This window comes from Erinaceus europaeus, chromosome 7, assembly GCF_950295315.1.
Source record: "Erinaceus europaeus chromosome 7, mEriEur2.1, whole genome shotgun sequence".
NCBI lineage: Eukaryota > Metazoa > Chordata > Mammalia > Eulipotyphla > Erinaceidae > Erinaceus > Erinaceus europaeus.
Window position 1 is genome coordinate 50,456,073 of NC_080168.1, and position 17,293 is coordinate 50,473,365.

The 17,293-nt window shown below is 44.4% G+C and overlaps 1 protein-coding gene across 1 annotated transcript in view; it reads left to right on the forward strand.

Moving 5' to 3' along the window:
* Window positions 1-17,115, forward strand: part of FAM234B (family with sequence similarity 234 member B) — a 62,773-nt gene extending 45,658 nt beyond the window's left edge. Inside the window, exons 8-13 of the mRNA XM_060194399.1 lie at window positions 1,865-2,008; window positions 2,193-2,274; window positions 4,061-4,219; window positions 5,404-5,521; window positions 13,117-13,337; window positions 14,416-17,115. Of these exons, the coding sequence (XP_060050382.1) occupies window positions 1,865-2,008; window positions 2,193-2,274; window positions 4,061-4,219; window positions 5,404-5,521; window positions 13,117-13,337; window positions 14,416-14,421 (730 nt within the window). The 3' untranslated portion in view covers window positions 14,422-17,115. The remainder of the gene's footprint in view (window positions 1-1,864; window positions 2,009-2,192; window positions 2,275-4,060; window positions 4,220-5,403; window positions 5,522-13,116; window positions 13,338-14,415) is intronic.
* Window positions 17,116-17,293: the final 178 nt, after the last annotated feature.

Sequence of the window (17,293 nt, forward strand, 5' to 3'; positions counted from 1 at the left end):
ATGGCATCATCCTTATTAATTTTATTTATTTATTATTTTTATTTTATTAATTTTTTTAATTTTTAAAAAAATATCTTAATTTTATTTACTGGATAGAGACAGCCAGAAATAGAGAAGGAAGTGGATGATAGAGAGGGAGAGATAGAGAGAACCGCAACATTGTTTCATCACTTGCAAAGCATTCCCTCTGTAGGTGGGGACTGGTGGCTTGAACCAGGTCCTTGCACATTGTAACATGTATGTTCAACCAGGTGTGGCACCCCCTGGCCTATATTTATTTATTAAAGAATTTATTTATTTATTCATGAGAAATATAGGCAGAGAGAGAAAGAATCAGACATCACTCTGGTACATGTGCTGCCGGAGATTGAACTCAGGACCTCATGGTTGATAATCCAGTGCTTTATCCACTGCACCACCTCCTGCACCACATATTTATTTATTTTTAAAATTATTACCAGGGTTATTGCTACAGCTCAGTGACTGCTCCCAGTGGCCATATTTTTCTTTTTGGTAGAGACAGACATGAGGAGGGAAGAGTGGGGTTAAAGAGGGGAACAGAAGGAAAGATTTCTGCAGCAGTCTCACCACTCATAAAGCTGTGAGTGGGAACTGGGAGCTTGAACCTGGGTCCTTGCACACTGTAATGTATGTGCTCAACCAGGTGTGCCACTACTCAGCGCCATTATTATTTTTTAAATTCATGCTTGTTCTATATGAAAAATATGTAATTATATGCAGTGGATTTTACCCATTTAGCTCTAGGTCTACATAACAATTATCATTCTTCTTTTCTACTAGAAGTTTCAAATCAACATTACACTAGGCAATATCATGTTGCTGCAGTGAATTTGACAGATGTTAAATAGAATGGTCCGGGAGTCGGGCTGTAGCACAGCGGGTTAAACGCAGGTGGCGCTAAGCACAAGGACTGGCATAAGGATCCCAGTTCGAACCCCGGCTCCCCGCCTGCAGGGGAGTCGCTTCACAGGCAGTGAAGCAGGTCTGCAGGTGTCTATCTTTCTCTCCTCCTCTCTGTCTTCCCCTCCTCTCTCCATTTCTCTCTGTCCTATCCAACAACGACAACAACAATAATAACTACAACAATAAAACAACAAGGGCAACAAAAGGGAATAAATAAATAAAATAAAATATTAAAAAAAATAAATAGAATGGTCCCAGCTGTACACAGAGAAAAATGATTTGAGGATGAGGAGTAGACCAGTTAGTTGCTATCAAGGCTTAATGACAAGGTCAGGCATCCCATCCTAGTCTCCATCTGCTTTCTCTGCCAGCATCCTTGAATCTGTCATCTTCCCTATAGCATCTACAGCTAGAGGTATGCTCTTTAACTCTTCTGTGACTTCCTTTTGAATGCTCGTGCCTCTTCTGGGGGCCCTTGATTTCTTTTTTCTTTTGCCACCAGGGTTATTGCTGGGGCTTGGTGCCCACACGGTGGGTGAATCCACCATTCCTTTGCTAGGACATTTGCTAGGACAGAGAGAAATTGAGAGGGGAGGGATTGAGAGATAGAGAGGGAGAGAGACACCTGAAGACCTGCTTCACCACTCATGAAGAGTCCCCCCCTGCAGATGGAGAGATGGGGCTTGAACCTGGGTCCTTGTGCATGATAACCTGTGCTTAATCAGGTGTGTTACCACCTGGCCTGAGGCCCTTAATTTCTAAGGATCCAGAAAATGAGATTCAGGTGCAATGACAACGTGCCTCACTTGGTAAGGAGCTGCTGAGAAATGAACACAGGGGCATGTACAGACATGTGTACACTGAACGAGAACGCCAGTGTAAGTAGGTGGGGAGTCTTATCCAAGCCAGGGACTAACTGTCAGGCTGTCGTTTAATTCAGTGACGGTGTTGAGTTACTCCAGATGGTGAAGGCGCCCAATTCCAACTGCAGCAACCTCCTGATCACGACACGACAAGGCCTTGTCCTGCTTCGGGGGCAGAATCTCACGCCATCCTGGACACTGAGCCTTAAAGGCTTGCTCAGGTTTGAAGTGTTCCCCACCCCCCTAGGCTGTATGGATCCACTTTCCCAGTCTAAACAGTTGCCCCAGACAATTGTTTGGTACCTGGAGCTGATGCAGGAAGAAGGAGGGGAGAATCCCTTTGCCCTGTCTCCTTTGCTCACTGTCACTCTCATGGTCTCTTACCTCCTTTGTTCTCATATCCAGCCAGCCTACCCCTGGGTATTTCACCAATGATCGGACACCAGACTTCCTTCTGCAGATCAAGGATGGCACTCGAGATAAGAAGGTGAAACTCAGAGGCTCAAACCAGTCAAAAAATAAGTATAGTGTGGATGTTTTGTGTCCAAACAGTGCTAAGCATTGTAAGAAAATAGAATGAACCTAAAAAGAAAGAAAGAAAGAAACAAAACCAAGGTCTCTTCTGTATAGGAGAGGCAGCACAATGGTTATGCAAAAAGATTCTCATACCTGAGGTTCCAAAGTCTTAGCTCCAATTCCTTGCATCTCTGGTAAAAAAAAAAAAAAAAAAAATCCTTCAGAGAAGGCAAAGCCTAACTGAAAAGGTAAAAGGGAAATTCACAAATTCAGTGCTAACCACTAGAGTTTTGGAGCCTTTTCTAGAAAGCCTCTTTCTTGTACATTCATCTGGGCCGTTAATGTCCAGTGAAGTCATAGGAACTATTGGCCTCTCTTGGGGAAAAGTAGGAGTAAATAAATCCAACCCTTTAGTCCACACACAAACCTAAGATTTTAGAGAAAAGAGGGATGTCTGAGATGACTGGCTTGTTATGGAAGACTTTATAAAGGAAGGAAAGATGAGCAGGGCCTTTTCAGTTAGCTGTGTGTGCATGAGTGGAACTGAGTGAGGGCAGCAGGTGCCAGAGGAAAGCAGAAAGTCACAGCAGCCTTTGCAAGAAGGACAAGTCTTTGCTGCAGTCTGGAGTACAGTGGAGGAAGGAGCAGTGCTCTTTGCTGCAGATGACCTTGAGAGAGGGATGGAAGGGTGGAGGGAAGGAGAGAGGGATGATAGATGGATGGATAAAAAAGGAAGGCTGGGGTCTGGGTGGTGGTGCACCTGGTTGAGTGCACATATTACAATGCGCAAGGATTTGGGTTTGAGCCCCCAGTCCCTACTTGCAGGGGGAAAGCTTTGCGAGTGGTGAAGCAGTGCTGCAGGTGTCTCTCTGTCTCTCTCCCTCTCTATCACCCCCTTCCCTTTTCATTTCTGCCTGTCTCTATCCAATAAATAAAGATTTAAAAAAAAATTAGAAAAAAAGAAACAAAAAAGGAAGGCTGAAGACAAGTCCCACCAGAGAGATCAGAACGAGGTCAGCTGTAGGTTCTGGAGGCGAGGCTGCAGATGTGGATGTGGCATTGAGACAGTGGGGCTATGTGCCCACCAGCAGAGGACAGAAAGGATGATGTAAGTGTCCCTTTCGGGGAGATGTGTCCAGTCTTGCTAGATGGGGGAGAAGCTGCGTTTGGCCAAGTGGCAGAGGAATGCCAAGCAGAGATGGGTGTTTTCATTGGCATCCCCAGGAGGCTTGTGGGAGGAAGGCACAGTGCAGGTTGGTTAAGAGCCAAGATGCAGAGGGTTTCTATCCTGTCATTACTAGCTCCTTGATGACCTTGGACCAGTGATATATCCTGCCAACTAGGAGGGGTCATCATACTGCCTCCCTTCTAGATTTCCTGCGGTGGTTGAAGGAAACAGCATGTGTGGCTGGTTAACTTGCTGTTTTTGGTACCGGCTGGAGGTTGAACCCAGAGCCTCCTTATACTTGTGAAGAGTGTGCTTTCACTGAGCTGCCACCTTATCCCCGGAGTGTGTCTGCATGTCTGCTTTCTCCAAGATGACCTATTCAAGGGACTCCTGAGAAGCTTGTCTGCTCCCCCACTTTGCTCACTTAGAGGAGTCTGCTGCTCCACCTGGTGCTAAGTCCTCTGGAGAGGCAGAGGCTGAGCACAGGCAGAGAAGGGCAGGGTGCTAGCTGGGATGGGGATGAAGGAGGGTGGTACTGTCCTCCCAGCCAGTGAAGAGTGGGACTAAGCTCACTCTGTCTTCTCTGCAGATCATGGTGGTGGATGGGGACTCTGGTTCTGACATTTGGAGCTACAGTGTTCCCTGCCACCTGCGAGAAATCCCAGCCACCTCTGCCTTCACATCAGACCAGAAGTCTGTCTTCCTCTTCTGGGCAGAAGAGCTGGCTGACTGGACACCTCCCCAGAAGGTGAGTGAGTCTGAGAGGGTCTTACTCTCAGTTTGTAAAAGGCAGTGGTAGAACCTGCCCCCCTCCTGAGCACTCCTCCCAGGCAGTGTGAAGCAAGTGTCTACTACTGAGCTACTACTACTGAGCCCCAGCACGCTATTTCTTTTCTTAGTGTGGGGAATGAACCCAGAGCCTTGCACTTGTATGATATTGCTAGACCATCTTCTAGCTCAATTCTGTATGGATTTTGCATAGAGACAGAGAAAAATTAAGAGGGAGACAGGGAGGGAGACAGACACCTGTAGCATTGCTTCAATGCTTGTGAAGCTTCCCCCCCTAAAGGTGGAGACTGAAGGCTTGAACCCAAGTCTGTGCAACAGATGTGTGTGCTCAGTCAGATGCACCACCACCTGGTCTCCCAGCTCAAATTTTATTCTGTATTTTTAGAGAAGGAGAGAGCAGCCAACATACGGCTCCACTATGCACAGAGTTCCCTTGATGCTGTCTGTGTTGCTCCCATGTGGTGCGGGAATCAAACCCTGGACCTTACGCTTGACAAGATGTGTTGTTACTCACCGAGCCATATCCTGCCCCTTCAAATGTAGTGTTTATTTATTTATTTTTCTGCAGGGTTTTTTTTTTTGAGGCTTTGTACCTGTTTGAGCATGTCAGTCACTTGCCCTTGCACATGGCACATGTCGCTGAGCTGTGCTAGCCCCGTACGCTTCACCCATTCGTGAAGGCGCTTCTCTGTTTCCTCAGTTTGAGGATCTGATCTGTTGAAGATCTAGTTTATTGGAAAAAAAAAAAAAAAAAGAACTCTAGATTACCATTCATCATCCACTACGTCCTAGCACATGCTGGTGGGTGATTCACCCTCCATCTCACCCCTTGGCTTCCTCACTTGTAGCTGAGGTGCCCTGGTACCCGAGTCCCCCCACAGGCAGAGCCTGGGAGGCCATGTACACCGCCTGCTTGCCCTCCCCTCCTCAGTGGGGATAGAATGTGTTTTCTGGCTGCAGTGAAGTAGAGTCACTCGTGGCCTGTCAGTGTTTGGAGGGCTTTGCAGCCTGTGTTTTGGAGGTGGACATTTCCACGGGTTCAGGTCTTAGCTCTGAGAGGACCTATGAGTACCCTCTCTTCTCTGCCTTTTCATCCCCAGGTGAGGTGACATGAGTTACATGTGCTTTTCCTTTTGTTGCCAGGATCACCCCCTGGGAACTGAGCTGCCCACCCTTTACCACCTTTACCTCCTGCATCCAGCATTCCCCACCATTCTCCTGGATCTGGCCAATGCCACGGGCTCTGTGACGGCTTCTGCAGGTGAGTGCCAGCACTGGGAGGCGTCTCTGTGCCATGGGTGGGGCATATGAGGATGAGAACAAGGAGCAATGCTTTCACCCACAGCAGCTCTGGTGTCCTGGGGACCCGGGTGGTTGGTGAATGCTCCCTCCAGGAGAAGCACAAGTGTTCAGGGTTTGTACATGCATAACATTCCCCAGTTTCCCATATAACAGTAAAACCCCCACTAGGTCCTCTGAATCCTTCTTGGACCTGTATTCTCCCCACCCACCCACCACACAGTCTTTTACTTTGGTGTGATACGCCAATTCCATTTCAGGTTCTACTTGTGTTTTCGTTTCTGATCTTGTTTTTCAACTTCGGCCTGAGAGTGAGATCATTCCATATTCATCCTTCTGTTTCTGACTTATTTCACTCAACATGATTTTTTCAAGGTTCATCCAAAATTGGCTGAAAACAGTGAAGTCACCATTTTTTGCAGCTGAGTAGTATTCCATTGTGTATATAGACCACAACTTGCTCAGCCACTCATCTGTTGTTGGACACCTGGGTTGCTTCCAGGTTTTGGCTATTACAAATTGTGCTGCCAAGAACATATGTGAACACAGATCTTTTTGGATGGATATGTTGGGTTCCTTAGGATATATCCCCAGGAGGGGAATTGCAGGATCATAGGGTAGGTCCATTTCTAGCCTTCTGAGAGTTCTCCAGACTGTTCTCCACAGAGGTTGGACCAATTGACATTCCCACCAGCAGTGCAGGAGGGTTCCTTTGACCCCACACCCTCTCCAGCATTTGCTGCTGTTACCTTTTCTTTTCTTTTTTTTAAATAATTTATTTCTTTATTGGGGAATTAATGTTTTACATTCAACAGTAAATACAATAGTTTGTACATGCATAACATTCCCCAGATTCCCATTTAACAATACAACCCCCACTATGTCATTCATCATCTTTCATGGACCTGTATTCTCCCCACCCATCCCAGAGTCTTTTACTTTGGTGTAATACTCCAATTTCATTTCAGGTTCGACTTGTGTTTTCTTTTCTAATCTTGTTTTTCAACTTCGGGCTGAGAGTGAGATCATCCCATATTCATCCTTCTGTTTCTGCCTTATTTCACTCAACATGATTTTTTTCAAGGTCCATCCAAGATTGGCTGAAAACAGTGAAGTCACCATTTTTTACAGCTGAGTAGTATTCCATTGTGTATATATACCACAACTTGCTCAGCCACTCATCTGTTGTTGGACACCTGGGTTGCTTCCAGGTTTTGGCTATTACAAATTGTGCTGCCAAGAACATATGTGTACACAGATCTTTTTGGATGGATGTGTTGGGTTCCTTAGGATATATCCCCAGGAGAGGAATTGCAGGATCATAGGGTAGGTCCATTTCTAGCCTTCTGAGAGTTCTCCAGACTGTTCTCCACAGAGGTTGGACCAATTGACATTCCCACAAGCAGTGCAGGAGGGTTCCTTTGACCCCACACCCTCTCCAGCATTTGCTGCTGTTACCTTTTCTGATGTATGACATTCTCACAGGAGTGAAGTGGTATCTCATTGTTGTCTTTATTTGCATTTCCCTGACAATCAGAGACTTGGAGCATTTTTTCATGTGTTTCTCGGCCTTTTGGATCTCTTCTGTGGTGAATATTCTGTCCATGTCCTCCCCCCATTTTTGGATGGGGTTATTTGTTGTCTTGTTGTTGAGTCTGGCAAGCTCTTTATATATGTTGGTTATTAAACTCTTATCTGATGTATGGCATGTAAAGATCTTCTCCCATTCTGTGAGGGGTCTCTTGGTTTGGGTAGTGGTTTCTTTTGCTGTGAAGAAGCTTTTTAATTTGATGTAGTCCCATAGGTTTATACTTGCCTTAGTCTTCCTTGTAATTGGATTCGTTTCATTGAAAATGTCTTTAAAATTTATGCGGAAAAAAGTTCTGCCAATATTTTCCTCTAAGTATCTGATAGTTTCTGGTCTAACATCCAAGTCCTTGATCCACTTGGAATTTACTTTTGTATTTGGTGAAATACAGTGATTCAGTTTCATTCTTCTGCATGTTTCAACCCATTGTTTCCAACACCATTTGTTGAAGAGACTCTGCTTTCCCCATGTAATAGTCTGGGCCCCTTTGTCAAAGATTAGATGTCCATAGGTATGGGGCCTCATTTCTGGGCTCTCAATTCTATTCCACTGGTCAGTGTGTCTGTTCATGTTCCAGTACCAAGCAGTTTTGATGACAATGGCCCTATAATACAGTTTGAAATCTGGTAGTGTGATGCCTCCGGTTCTGTTCTTTTTTCTCAAGATTGTTTTGGCAATTCTAGGTCTTTTCTGGTTCCAGATAAACATTTGTAGCATTTTTTCTATTCTCCTAAAAAATGTGCTTGGGATCTTGATGGGGATAGCATTAAATTTGTAGATGGCTCTGGGTAATATATTCATTTTGATGATGTTAATTCTTCCAACCCATGAACATGGAATATCTTTCCACTTCTTTGTGTCTTTTTCAATTTCTTTGAGTAGTGACTCATAATTTTCAGTATACAAGTCTTTCACTTCTTTGGTTAGGTTTACTCCTAGATATTTTATAGTTTTTGTTGCTATAGAAAAAGGAACTGATTTCTGGATTTCAATTTCTTCTAACTTAGTGTTTGCATAGAGGAATGCCACTGACTTTTGAATGTTAATTTTGTAGCCTGACACCTTACTGTATTGCCTGATGATTTCCAAAAGCTTCTTGCTGGATTCCTTAGGTTTTTCCATGTATACTATCATGTCATCTGCAAATAAGGAGAGTTTGACTTCTTCTCTTCCAATCTGTATGCCTTTAATTCCTTGCTCCTGCCTGATTGTTATGGCAAGAACTTCCAACACTATGTTGAATAGTACTGGTGATAGTGGGCAGCCCTGTCTAGTACCTGATCTGAGGGGAAATGCTTCCAGTTTTTCACCATTGAGTATGATGTTGGGTGTAGGTTTGCTATATATAGACTCCACTATCTTCAGGAATTTTCCATATATTCCCATTTTTGTAGTGTTTTGATCATAAAGGGATGTTGTATTTTGTCAAAGGCTTTCTCTGCATCTATTGATATGACCATGTGGTTTTTGGTCTTGCTTTTGTTGATGTGGTGGATCACATTGATTGATTTACGTATATTAAACCAACCTTGCATGCCTGGGATAAACCCCACTTGGTCATGATGAACAATCTTTTTGATATACTGCTGTATCCGGTTGGCTAGAATTTTGTTCAATATTTTCGCATCTATGTTCATCAGAGATATTGGTCTGTAGTTTTCTTTTTTGTTTGTGTCCCTGTCTGCTTTTGGTATCAGGGTGATGTTGGCTTCATAGAAGCTGGCAGGGAGTATTCCAGTGTCTTCAATCTTCTGGAAGACTTTTAAAAGTAGAGGTATTAGTTCCTCTTTGAAAGTTTTGTAGAATTCATTTGTAAAACCATCTGGTCCAGGACTTTTATTTTTGGGAAGATTTTTGATAACTGTTTCAATTTCATTAGCTGTGATGGGCCTGTTCATGTTATCCACTTCCTCTTGTCTTAGTTTTGGAAGTTGGTAGGTATCTAGGAAATCATTCATTTCTTTCAGGTTCTCTAGCTTGGTGGCATATAGTTGTTCATAGAAGCCTCACATGATATGTTGAATTTCTGCAATGTCTGTTGTGATATCTCCTCTTTCATTTACTATCTGATTTATTTGGGTCTTCTCCCTTTTTTGTTTTGTGAGTCTGGCTAAAGGTTTGTCGATTTTGTTCACTCTTTCGAAGAACCAACATTTACTTTCATTGATCTTTTGTATGGTTTTCCTATTCTCAATGTTATTTATTTCTGCCCTAACTTTAGTGATTTCTGTCCTTCTGTTTGCTTTAGTGTTCCTTTGTTCTTCTTCTTCTAGGTCTTTAAGATGTGCAATCAGGCTGTTTATTTGTGCCTTTTCTTATTTCCTAATGTGTGCTTGTATAGCTATGAACTTCCCTCTTAGGACTGCTTTAGCTGTGTCCCAAATATTTTGATATCTTGTGTCTTCATTTTCATTGAAGTCTTGAAACATTTTGATTTCTTCCTTGATTTCCTCTTTGACCCAGAAGTTGTTAAGAAGTGTACTGCTGAGCTTCCACATTTTGGGACTGTTACTAATCTTTTGTTGATTGTTAAGTGTTAGTTTAATTCCACTGTGGTCTGAGGAGATGCTTGGGATGATTTCAGTGCTCTTGAATAGGCTGATGCTGTCTTTGTTGCCTAACATATGGTCTATCCTTGAGAATGATCCATGTGGATTTGAATAAAAGTTTGAATAAAAGTTTCTTGGGATGAATGACTCTGAAAATGTCCAATAGTTCTAGTTTATCTATCTCTTCATTTAGCTCCCTTATGTCTTTACTGATTTTCTTCCTGGATGATCTGTCAAGTTGAGAGAGTGGGGTGTTGAAGTCCCCTACTATGATTGTGTTACTGTGAATATATTGCTGTATGTAGCTCTTTCAGTAGAAGTTTGATGTATTTAGATGGCTTCTCATTGGGTGTATAGATGTTAATAATTGTTAAGTCCTCTTGATTGACTGATCCTCTGAGCATTAAGTAGTGTCCATTCCTATCTTTTTTAATCTTATCTATTTTAAAGTCTATCATGTCAGATATGAGAATAGCTGTTCCTGCCCTTTTTTGTGTGCCATTGGCTTGTATGATAGTTTTCCATCCTTTCACTTTAAGTCTGTGTTTGTCTTGTTGAGTTAGGTGAGTTTCCTGTAGACAACATATTGTTGGCTTGTGTTTTCTGATCCATCTTCCTACTCTGTGTCTTTTAATAGGTGAATTCAGGCCATTGACATTTATTGATATCAAAGATTGAAGATATTTTAACGCCATTCTTGAAGAGTTTTAGAGTGTTTTGATATATGTCCTATTTGTGGTGGTCTGGTTGTTTATAGGAGACCTTTCAGAACTTCTTTCAGGGCAGGTTTGGTGATGGTTGCTTCCTTCAACTGTTGCTTGTCTGAGAAGGTTTTGATGCTTCCATCTAGTCTGAATGACAGTCTAGCAGGATATAGTATTCTTGGCTGAAAGCCTTTCTTATTGAGCACTCGATAGATATCTTGCCATTCTCTTCTGGCCTGTAGTGTTTGTATGGAGAAGTCTGCTGCTAATCTTATGGGTTTTCCTTTGTAGGTGACTCTTTGTTTTTCTCTTGCAGCCTTCAGGATCCTTTCTTTATCCTTATTCCTTTCCATTCTAAGTATGACATGTCTTGGTGTCTTTAGGTCTGGGTTAATTCTGTTTGGGACCCTCTGGGCTTCTTGAATCTTTATGTCTTTGGTGTTGTCTAGACTAGAGAAATTTTCAGCTATTATGGCCTGGAGAATGCTTTCTTCTTCTCCTTCTCTTTCTTCCTCTGGTAAGCCAATAATGCGTATATTGTTTCTTTTGAAGTCATCCCATAGGACTCTGTTGTTGTTTTCAGCATCTCTTAATCTCTTTTTGAGATCTCTTACTTCTTTTTTAGTTGTCTCTAATTCATCCTCAGTCTTGCTAATTCTATCTTCAGCCTCATAGATTCTATTCTCTCTGCCCTCTACTGCTTTCTGGAGTTCATCTATTTTGTTGCCTTGCTCTGATACTGTTTTAGCTTGTTCAGCTAGTTTGCCTTCTTAGCTCAGAGATTTCAGCTTTCAGCTCTCTAATAACCATGAGATAATTAGAATTTTTTTCCATATTCTCATTTGTTTTTCCTGCATTTCTGATTACAATTTTTTCAAATTCTTTACTCACTCCTGTGATTATTTCCTTAGCTAATGTTTGGATGTTGAACTCGTTGTTTTGTGCTTCACCCTCTGGAGGACTTTTAGCTGGACTCTTGTCCTGGTTCGATTCTCCAATATTTTTTCTTGTTGTTTTAAGCATTTTATATATTATGTTATGAGTTCCCTTTATCAGTACTTTTCAAATTATTGATCACTATTGCTTGGATTGACTTGTGTCCAAGTAATTTAATTAAAGGGTTTACCGTGGTGGAAGTTAACAGTTTTTTCAATCCCTGAGTTGGAGCTCAGTGGTGTAAAAGCCTCTTTTTTTTTTCTTCCCTGTAGGCTATGGGAGCCTGAGGGCTTTTAAACTGTCAATAGGCTTCTTAGCTTAATCACTGACTCCTGACCAAGAGATAAAGCAGGGTGTGGCAGAGATAATCCAGTGGTTATGCAGAGACTTTCACAGCCCCTCAGCTATGCCACCGAGGTATAGGTCTTCTCCTGAGTTTCCCAGTTAGATCTCTGTCCCCTGGTGTCCCTCCCTGTTGCTGCTCCAGATTCTGAGGGTAGTAGCAATGGAGACTCAGAGTTGCACTTGGTGAGTCTCTGGGGAGTCCTTTCCTCCCTTCAGCTGTCCCCTTGTTGTGGAGCAGACTGGAGGTGGTGTCTCCACTGATAAACTGTTGAACTGTTAGCAGTCACTTAATCTCTCCTTAGGCCCCTCTCTCCTCTCTGTCACGCGTGTTTGTACTCACGGGTGATTTACTGGGTTCCTGTGGTCATTCTAGTCCTGTCTTGTTTCGGTCCGGGTGGTCTCCTTCGGTATTCTTAGTTGATCCGGGAGAGGAGAGGAGAGGGGAGGGGAGGGAAGGGGAGGGGAGGGGAGGGGAGGGGAGGGGAAGGGAGGGGAGGAGAGGAGAGGAGAGAAAGCGATCTGCTGCTCGTAGCTCCGCCTCTGGAACAGGAAGTTGCTGTTACCTTTTCTGATGTGTGACATTCTCACAGGAGTGAAGTGGTATCGCGTTGTTGTCTTTATTTGCATTTCTCTGACAATCAGAGACTTGGAGCATTTTTTCAAGAACATTTAATATTTTTAATGCAATGTAAGGAACGAACTCAGAGCCTTGCATATGTACTTTAGTGCAGAGCCACCTCCCTGGCCTAATTTTTGTGATATTTTTCTGAGAGAGGTACTTAAGCACTGCTTCACTACCCATAGAGTTCTGTTTGTCTCGGCTATGTGGTGCTGGGTATGGAACCCAGAGTTTCATTCATGGAAGGCAGGTGCTCTACTACTGAGCCACTGCCCAGTCTTATGGCACTATTCTCAAGTTGAAACCAAACAAATTGACTAGGTAACTAGCTATGTGGCCCTGTATCAACACCCTTGGAATCTCAGACTTCCTGTAATATCAGGTTGTTGGCAAAGTCATGGTACATTTTTACATAGAAAAACATAGAAAAAAAAATACATCATGACTTTTCAGCCAGGCCAGTCGTTTGTCCTGTTCCATGTTCCTTCCATATTTCTACTGACTCTTGCCTGAGTTGGCATGTCCTCTTATTCATGGATTTGGGGCTTTCTAACAAATAGTCTCAGAGACCAAGAAGAATATGCTGCTTTACCACTGATAGCTACCCACCACTTTGTCTCCCTGGGGGGACAGCTCAGTGCTCAGCTCAGTCGAGCTCAGTGTCCAGTTCAGTGTCTGCCATTGTTAGGTGCTCAGTAAACTTTCCCTGTCAATCCCCAGGGCCAGTGACTGTGTGAACCTAGTTGCCAAACCGGAACTGCCAGCCTGTGAATGGCAGTGTCCTTGCTAACTGCTATTGCTTTTGTCCTTCCTCAGTTGGCATTAACGACCTCTGGAAAGATGCCTTTTACGTGACCAGGACAACAGGGCCAAGCTCTGAGGGCCATGCAGCACCCCTGGTGGTCAGCAAGCTGAGTCTGCGGTGGGCCCTGATGGAAAGCCAAATGCTCCAGCTGATGGAGACCACCCCCAAAATTGGCCGTGGGGAGCTGCGGAGATTCCTCTCTCGGATAAAGTTCATCGTCTCTCCCTACCAGGTGACTAGCTCCCAAGAGCACTCTGGGGTGACTACTGAGGGTTTAGGACACAGGCTGCCAACTCCTAGAATAGAAATAACATGAGTAAGTAAGCTAGCAAAACCCAATACCACTCAGCCTTAGACCTGGCAAAGGCACAGTGGTTATCAGAGGGCTTGGGGAGGAAGAGGGTAATGGTCTTTTGGTGGGGTGGCACTGGGGGCAGGAAGTCTTATACACATTCTGGCTAAGGCACTGCCCCTGATACTTACATGCATTGTAAACCAATGTCAAATTAATGAAATACTTCAACTTTGTTGTCTAGAAAGCAGGGAGAATGGCTTTCTTTCTTTCTTTCTTTCTTCCTTTCTTTCTTTCTTTCTTTCTTTCTTTCTTTCTTTCTTTCTTTCTTCCTTCCTTCCTTCCTTCCTTTCTTTCTTTTTCTCTCTCTCTTCCTTTCCCTTTCTTTCTTCCTTACTTCTTTATTTCCTCCCTCCCTTCCTTCTTCCTTTATCTTTTTATAAACCATTTATTTTATTCCTTTTCATTTTTCATTTTTTTTTTGGGGGGGCAGATCCTTTCTAAATGTTATTTGTTTTGGGATAGAAACAAAGAAAAAACAAGAGTGAAAGGGGGATAGAGAAGGAGAGAGACAGAGAGATATCTGCAACTATTTCATCACTTGTGAGGTTTCCCCCTAGCAGGTAGGGGCTGGGGGCTTGAATCTGGGTCCTTGCACACTGTAATGTGCTTACACAACCAGATGCACCACCATCAGGCCCCCTATTCTTTTTTCATCATGTAATGAATCCATCACTCCTGGCAGCTATTCCCCCCTTCCCTTTTTATTTGATAGGATAGAGAAAAATTAAGAGGGGGGAGGGAATAGAGAGGGAGTGAAAAAGACACCTGCCCTTGATGCACTGTTCATGAAGATTCCCCCAGCAGGTGGGGACTTGGGGCTAGCCTTCCTGGAGGGACACTGCAGCTATCAGACTAGACAAAAGGACAGAGAACCAGAAGGACAGTCTCATGTCTAGGTCCCTTCTTTTCTCTACTACGGAGGCTGTGGAACTCAACTGTGCCCATCTCCTCTCAGATCTAGTCTAATGGAGTCTCCAGGTGAGAAGTGAGCAGAACAGATGGCGCCTCTCTCTCATCAGCCTGAAGCCAGCTGGTGTGGAGGAAGATGATGGCCTTACCCCACCTCCCTGCAGCATGTCAGCAGTGAGTGCTGTGGAAGGCACGTTGGAGTTCTCTGCTAGCAACAGGATGGGGTATCTCACCTCCTTTTCCATCCCATGCCAACCCCTGCTAGGTACTTGGTGGAGGAGACTTTGGAAATGTGAATCTTCTTAAGAGTTCCATTTTTTTTTTTTTTCTGTGTCTAATTTATGAACCCTTGCTGGGAAATCCTGGTGACATTCTTCTACCCACTGGGAAACGCTGTTCCCCATCTTGCTGTGCGTGTTGTGTTTTGTAATATTGTGCTGAAGTCTTCTGAGACCTAGCCCAAGATCCAGGGGCCAGCTAGCTCCTTGTGCTTCGGAAATGCATCTGGCTTGCACTGCGGCCTTGAGACCTGCTGACAGCCTACCTCGTGCCTCGAGGGCCACCCCTGCTCGCTCTCTCTGTGCCTGGGCTTCTTCCTACTCAAGCAGCAGTGACGTGTCTGGGAGAGAGGACTGTGTGGTGTGTGTGTGTGTGTGTGTGTGTGTTGGCAGGGGTGGGGGAAAGGCCTGCGATTTTTTCATCTCTTCCTTGTCCCCAAAAAGCCTGTTTGTCTCCTTGAATTCTCCATCTTGATCTCGTGACCCTAAGAATATACATGTTCCTATTTACAAAGGAGGACAGAGGATTCGGTGTAAATAAGAAGCCTCTGACAGAAACTGTGTTGTCATGATCCTTTTGCTGGTTGTGGACTTATGTGTGTGATTTCCTCTTAAGAGGAAATGGGGAGTGGGAAACAATTGAGGTTGCTGTCCTTGTTGCTTCATGCCTTCTCCATGGTCTTGGCACTCTTCCCTGCTCCCCCCCCTGCCCCCATCTGCTTTCTCTTTCAATCAGGGATGTTTTTTGTTCTGCTTACACAAGAGCAAAGCTGATTCTGGGAGCCTGGAGGGGCTCAGCGGATAGAACGCATACCTCACTGTGTATAAGGCCGTGGCTTTGATCCCCCAGCACTACCTGGGGCACCATGGACAGCGCCAGGGGACCTCCATGCATAGTGGACTGGTGCCTTGGTGTCTCTCCCTCTCTTCTGTCTCTAGAAATATAGAATTAAAATTGGACTTTGGTGGTATCGTGCATGTGCAAAGCTCTGGATTCACTCGCTGGCACTGTGTGAAAAACAAAAACAGCTGCTTCTGTGATGTTGCTGTATGACTTTGGTATGCAACCACTTTTTTCATGTAATGCCTTCGAAGCATTGTATTTCCATCAAATTACTGTGTAAATACTGTGACTTATCTAACTGGTCAAATTCTTTATCTCCTGTGCTGCTCCTCTCTTTCCCGTTGTAAATGTTACTTCTGTTACTAAGTTCTCTCCTAAATCCCTCAGTCCTCTTCCAGAAAACCTGCTTCTTGAATTATTGTCTGGCATAGGTCAGCCCCCAAATGCCACTCAGGCTCCCTTTGCTCAGCTTTGTATCTTTTAATCTTGTGCTAAAGGGAGTTGAAGAAAAAAATCTCAAGACTCCAAAATGAAAGCTTCCAGATGTAAGAAGATATGTATTATCTGCTGGTAGGCAGGTGCAGTGATGTGAGTGGGGAGTCAGTTGCAATGGCTCACCTTGTCAGGCTTGGGGAGATCCTCCTCTTCTACTTTCAGCTCCTGAAGACACAGTTGGTTTCAGCACTTTGGAAGGTGTGTGTGGTTTCACCTATAGTAGCCTTAGGGGAATGGCTAGAGGCCACCCAGGAGAGTGGGGGTGGTTTCAGATCCATTAGTGGGGTTAGTCTCTAGCTAGGCAGAAGAGCTTAGCCACAGAGTTTGGCCATGCAGAGAGCTCTAAGGACTGAGTTATATAGTCCTGAAGACCTGAATTGGGGGGTGCGGTGGGAGGAGGGGTGAGCATGTGACAGTCTGGGCTCTCCAGCCATCTGTACCCAGACCTGGTCTCCACTAGGCTCTGGGGACCCAGCTAGGAGTCAAAATGTAGTGTTGTTTCTTGAGGATCTGGGCTGGGAGCAATGTCTTGGCAGAAGACTGTGTGTGAGGCAGATCCTAGAAAGACTTGACTAGGAAGCTAGTTTCTCTAGGTTCTTTAGCTTGCAAGCATAGTCCTGACTCTTCAGAAGTTTTGAGTTTGTCCTTGCTAAGTACCGTGCAAGTTCTGGGTTCCTTCTGCCTCTTGTTGCCAGCAACAGGAACAGTAAATAATGGTTGAAGATTGAGGAAGCGTCACCTAGCCAGAGTGGGTGCTGGTCTCTTGTCAAAAGTGCCCCCTAAACTCGCTTCTCCTTAAGGAATTAGCTACCAACCCAACAGGGGAGGCAAGTGCTCCTTCCTTCATTTGCCCACAGCACGACTTCCAGCTCAGTGACCACTGCTCAAGCATCACAGTGACTCCTACAACTGCCAAGCTCTGCCCTCCAGCCTCCCTTCCCCTTCCAGGATTTTCCTGCTCCCCAACACCCAGAGTGTCTCAACATTTTTCTGCTTTGGTGACCCCATACCCTTGAATATGAATTGTTATTCTCTTTCCCCTACTGAAGTAGAGCCAGTGGGCTATAGTCAGGAAGCAGTAATGAAATTGTGAATTCTTAGGGGAATAAATACCACCTGTAGGAGCGTGTGTGTGTGTGTGTGTGTGTGTGTGTGTGCCTCTCATTCTTCTTGGTCAGCAAGGACAGCTTGCTCTGCCTTCAGGGAAGGTGGGTAGATGGAGGAGAAAGTGGGGGTGCAGGGAAGTGTGTGCACCCCTACAGCCTCCCATGAGAATCACCTCGTGCGCCATGTCCGGAAGTGGATAT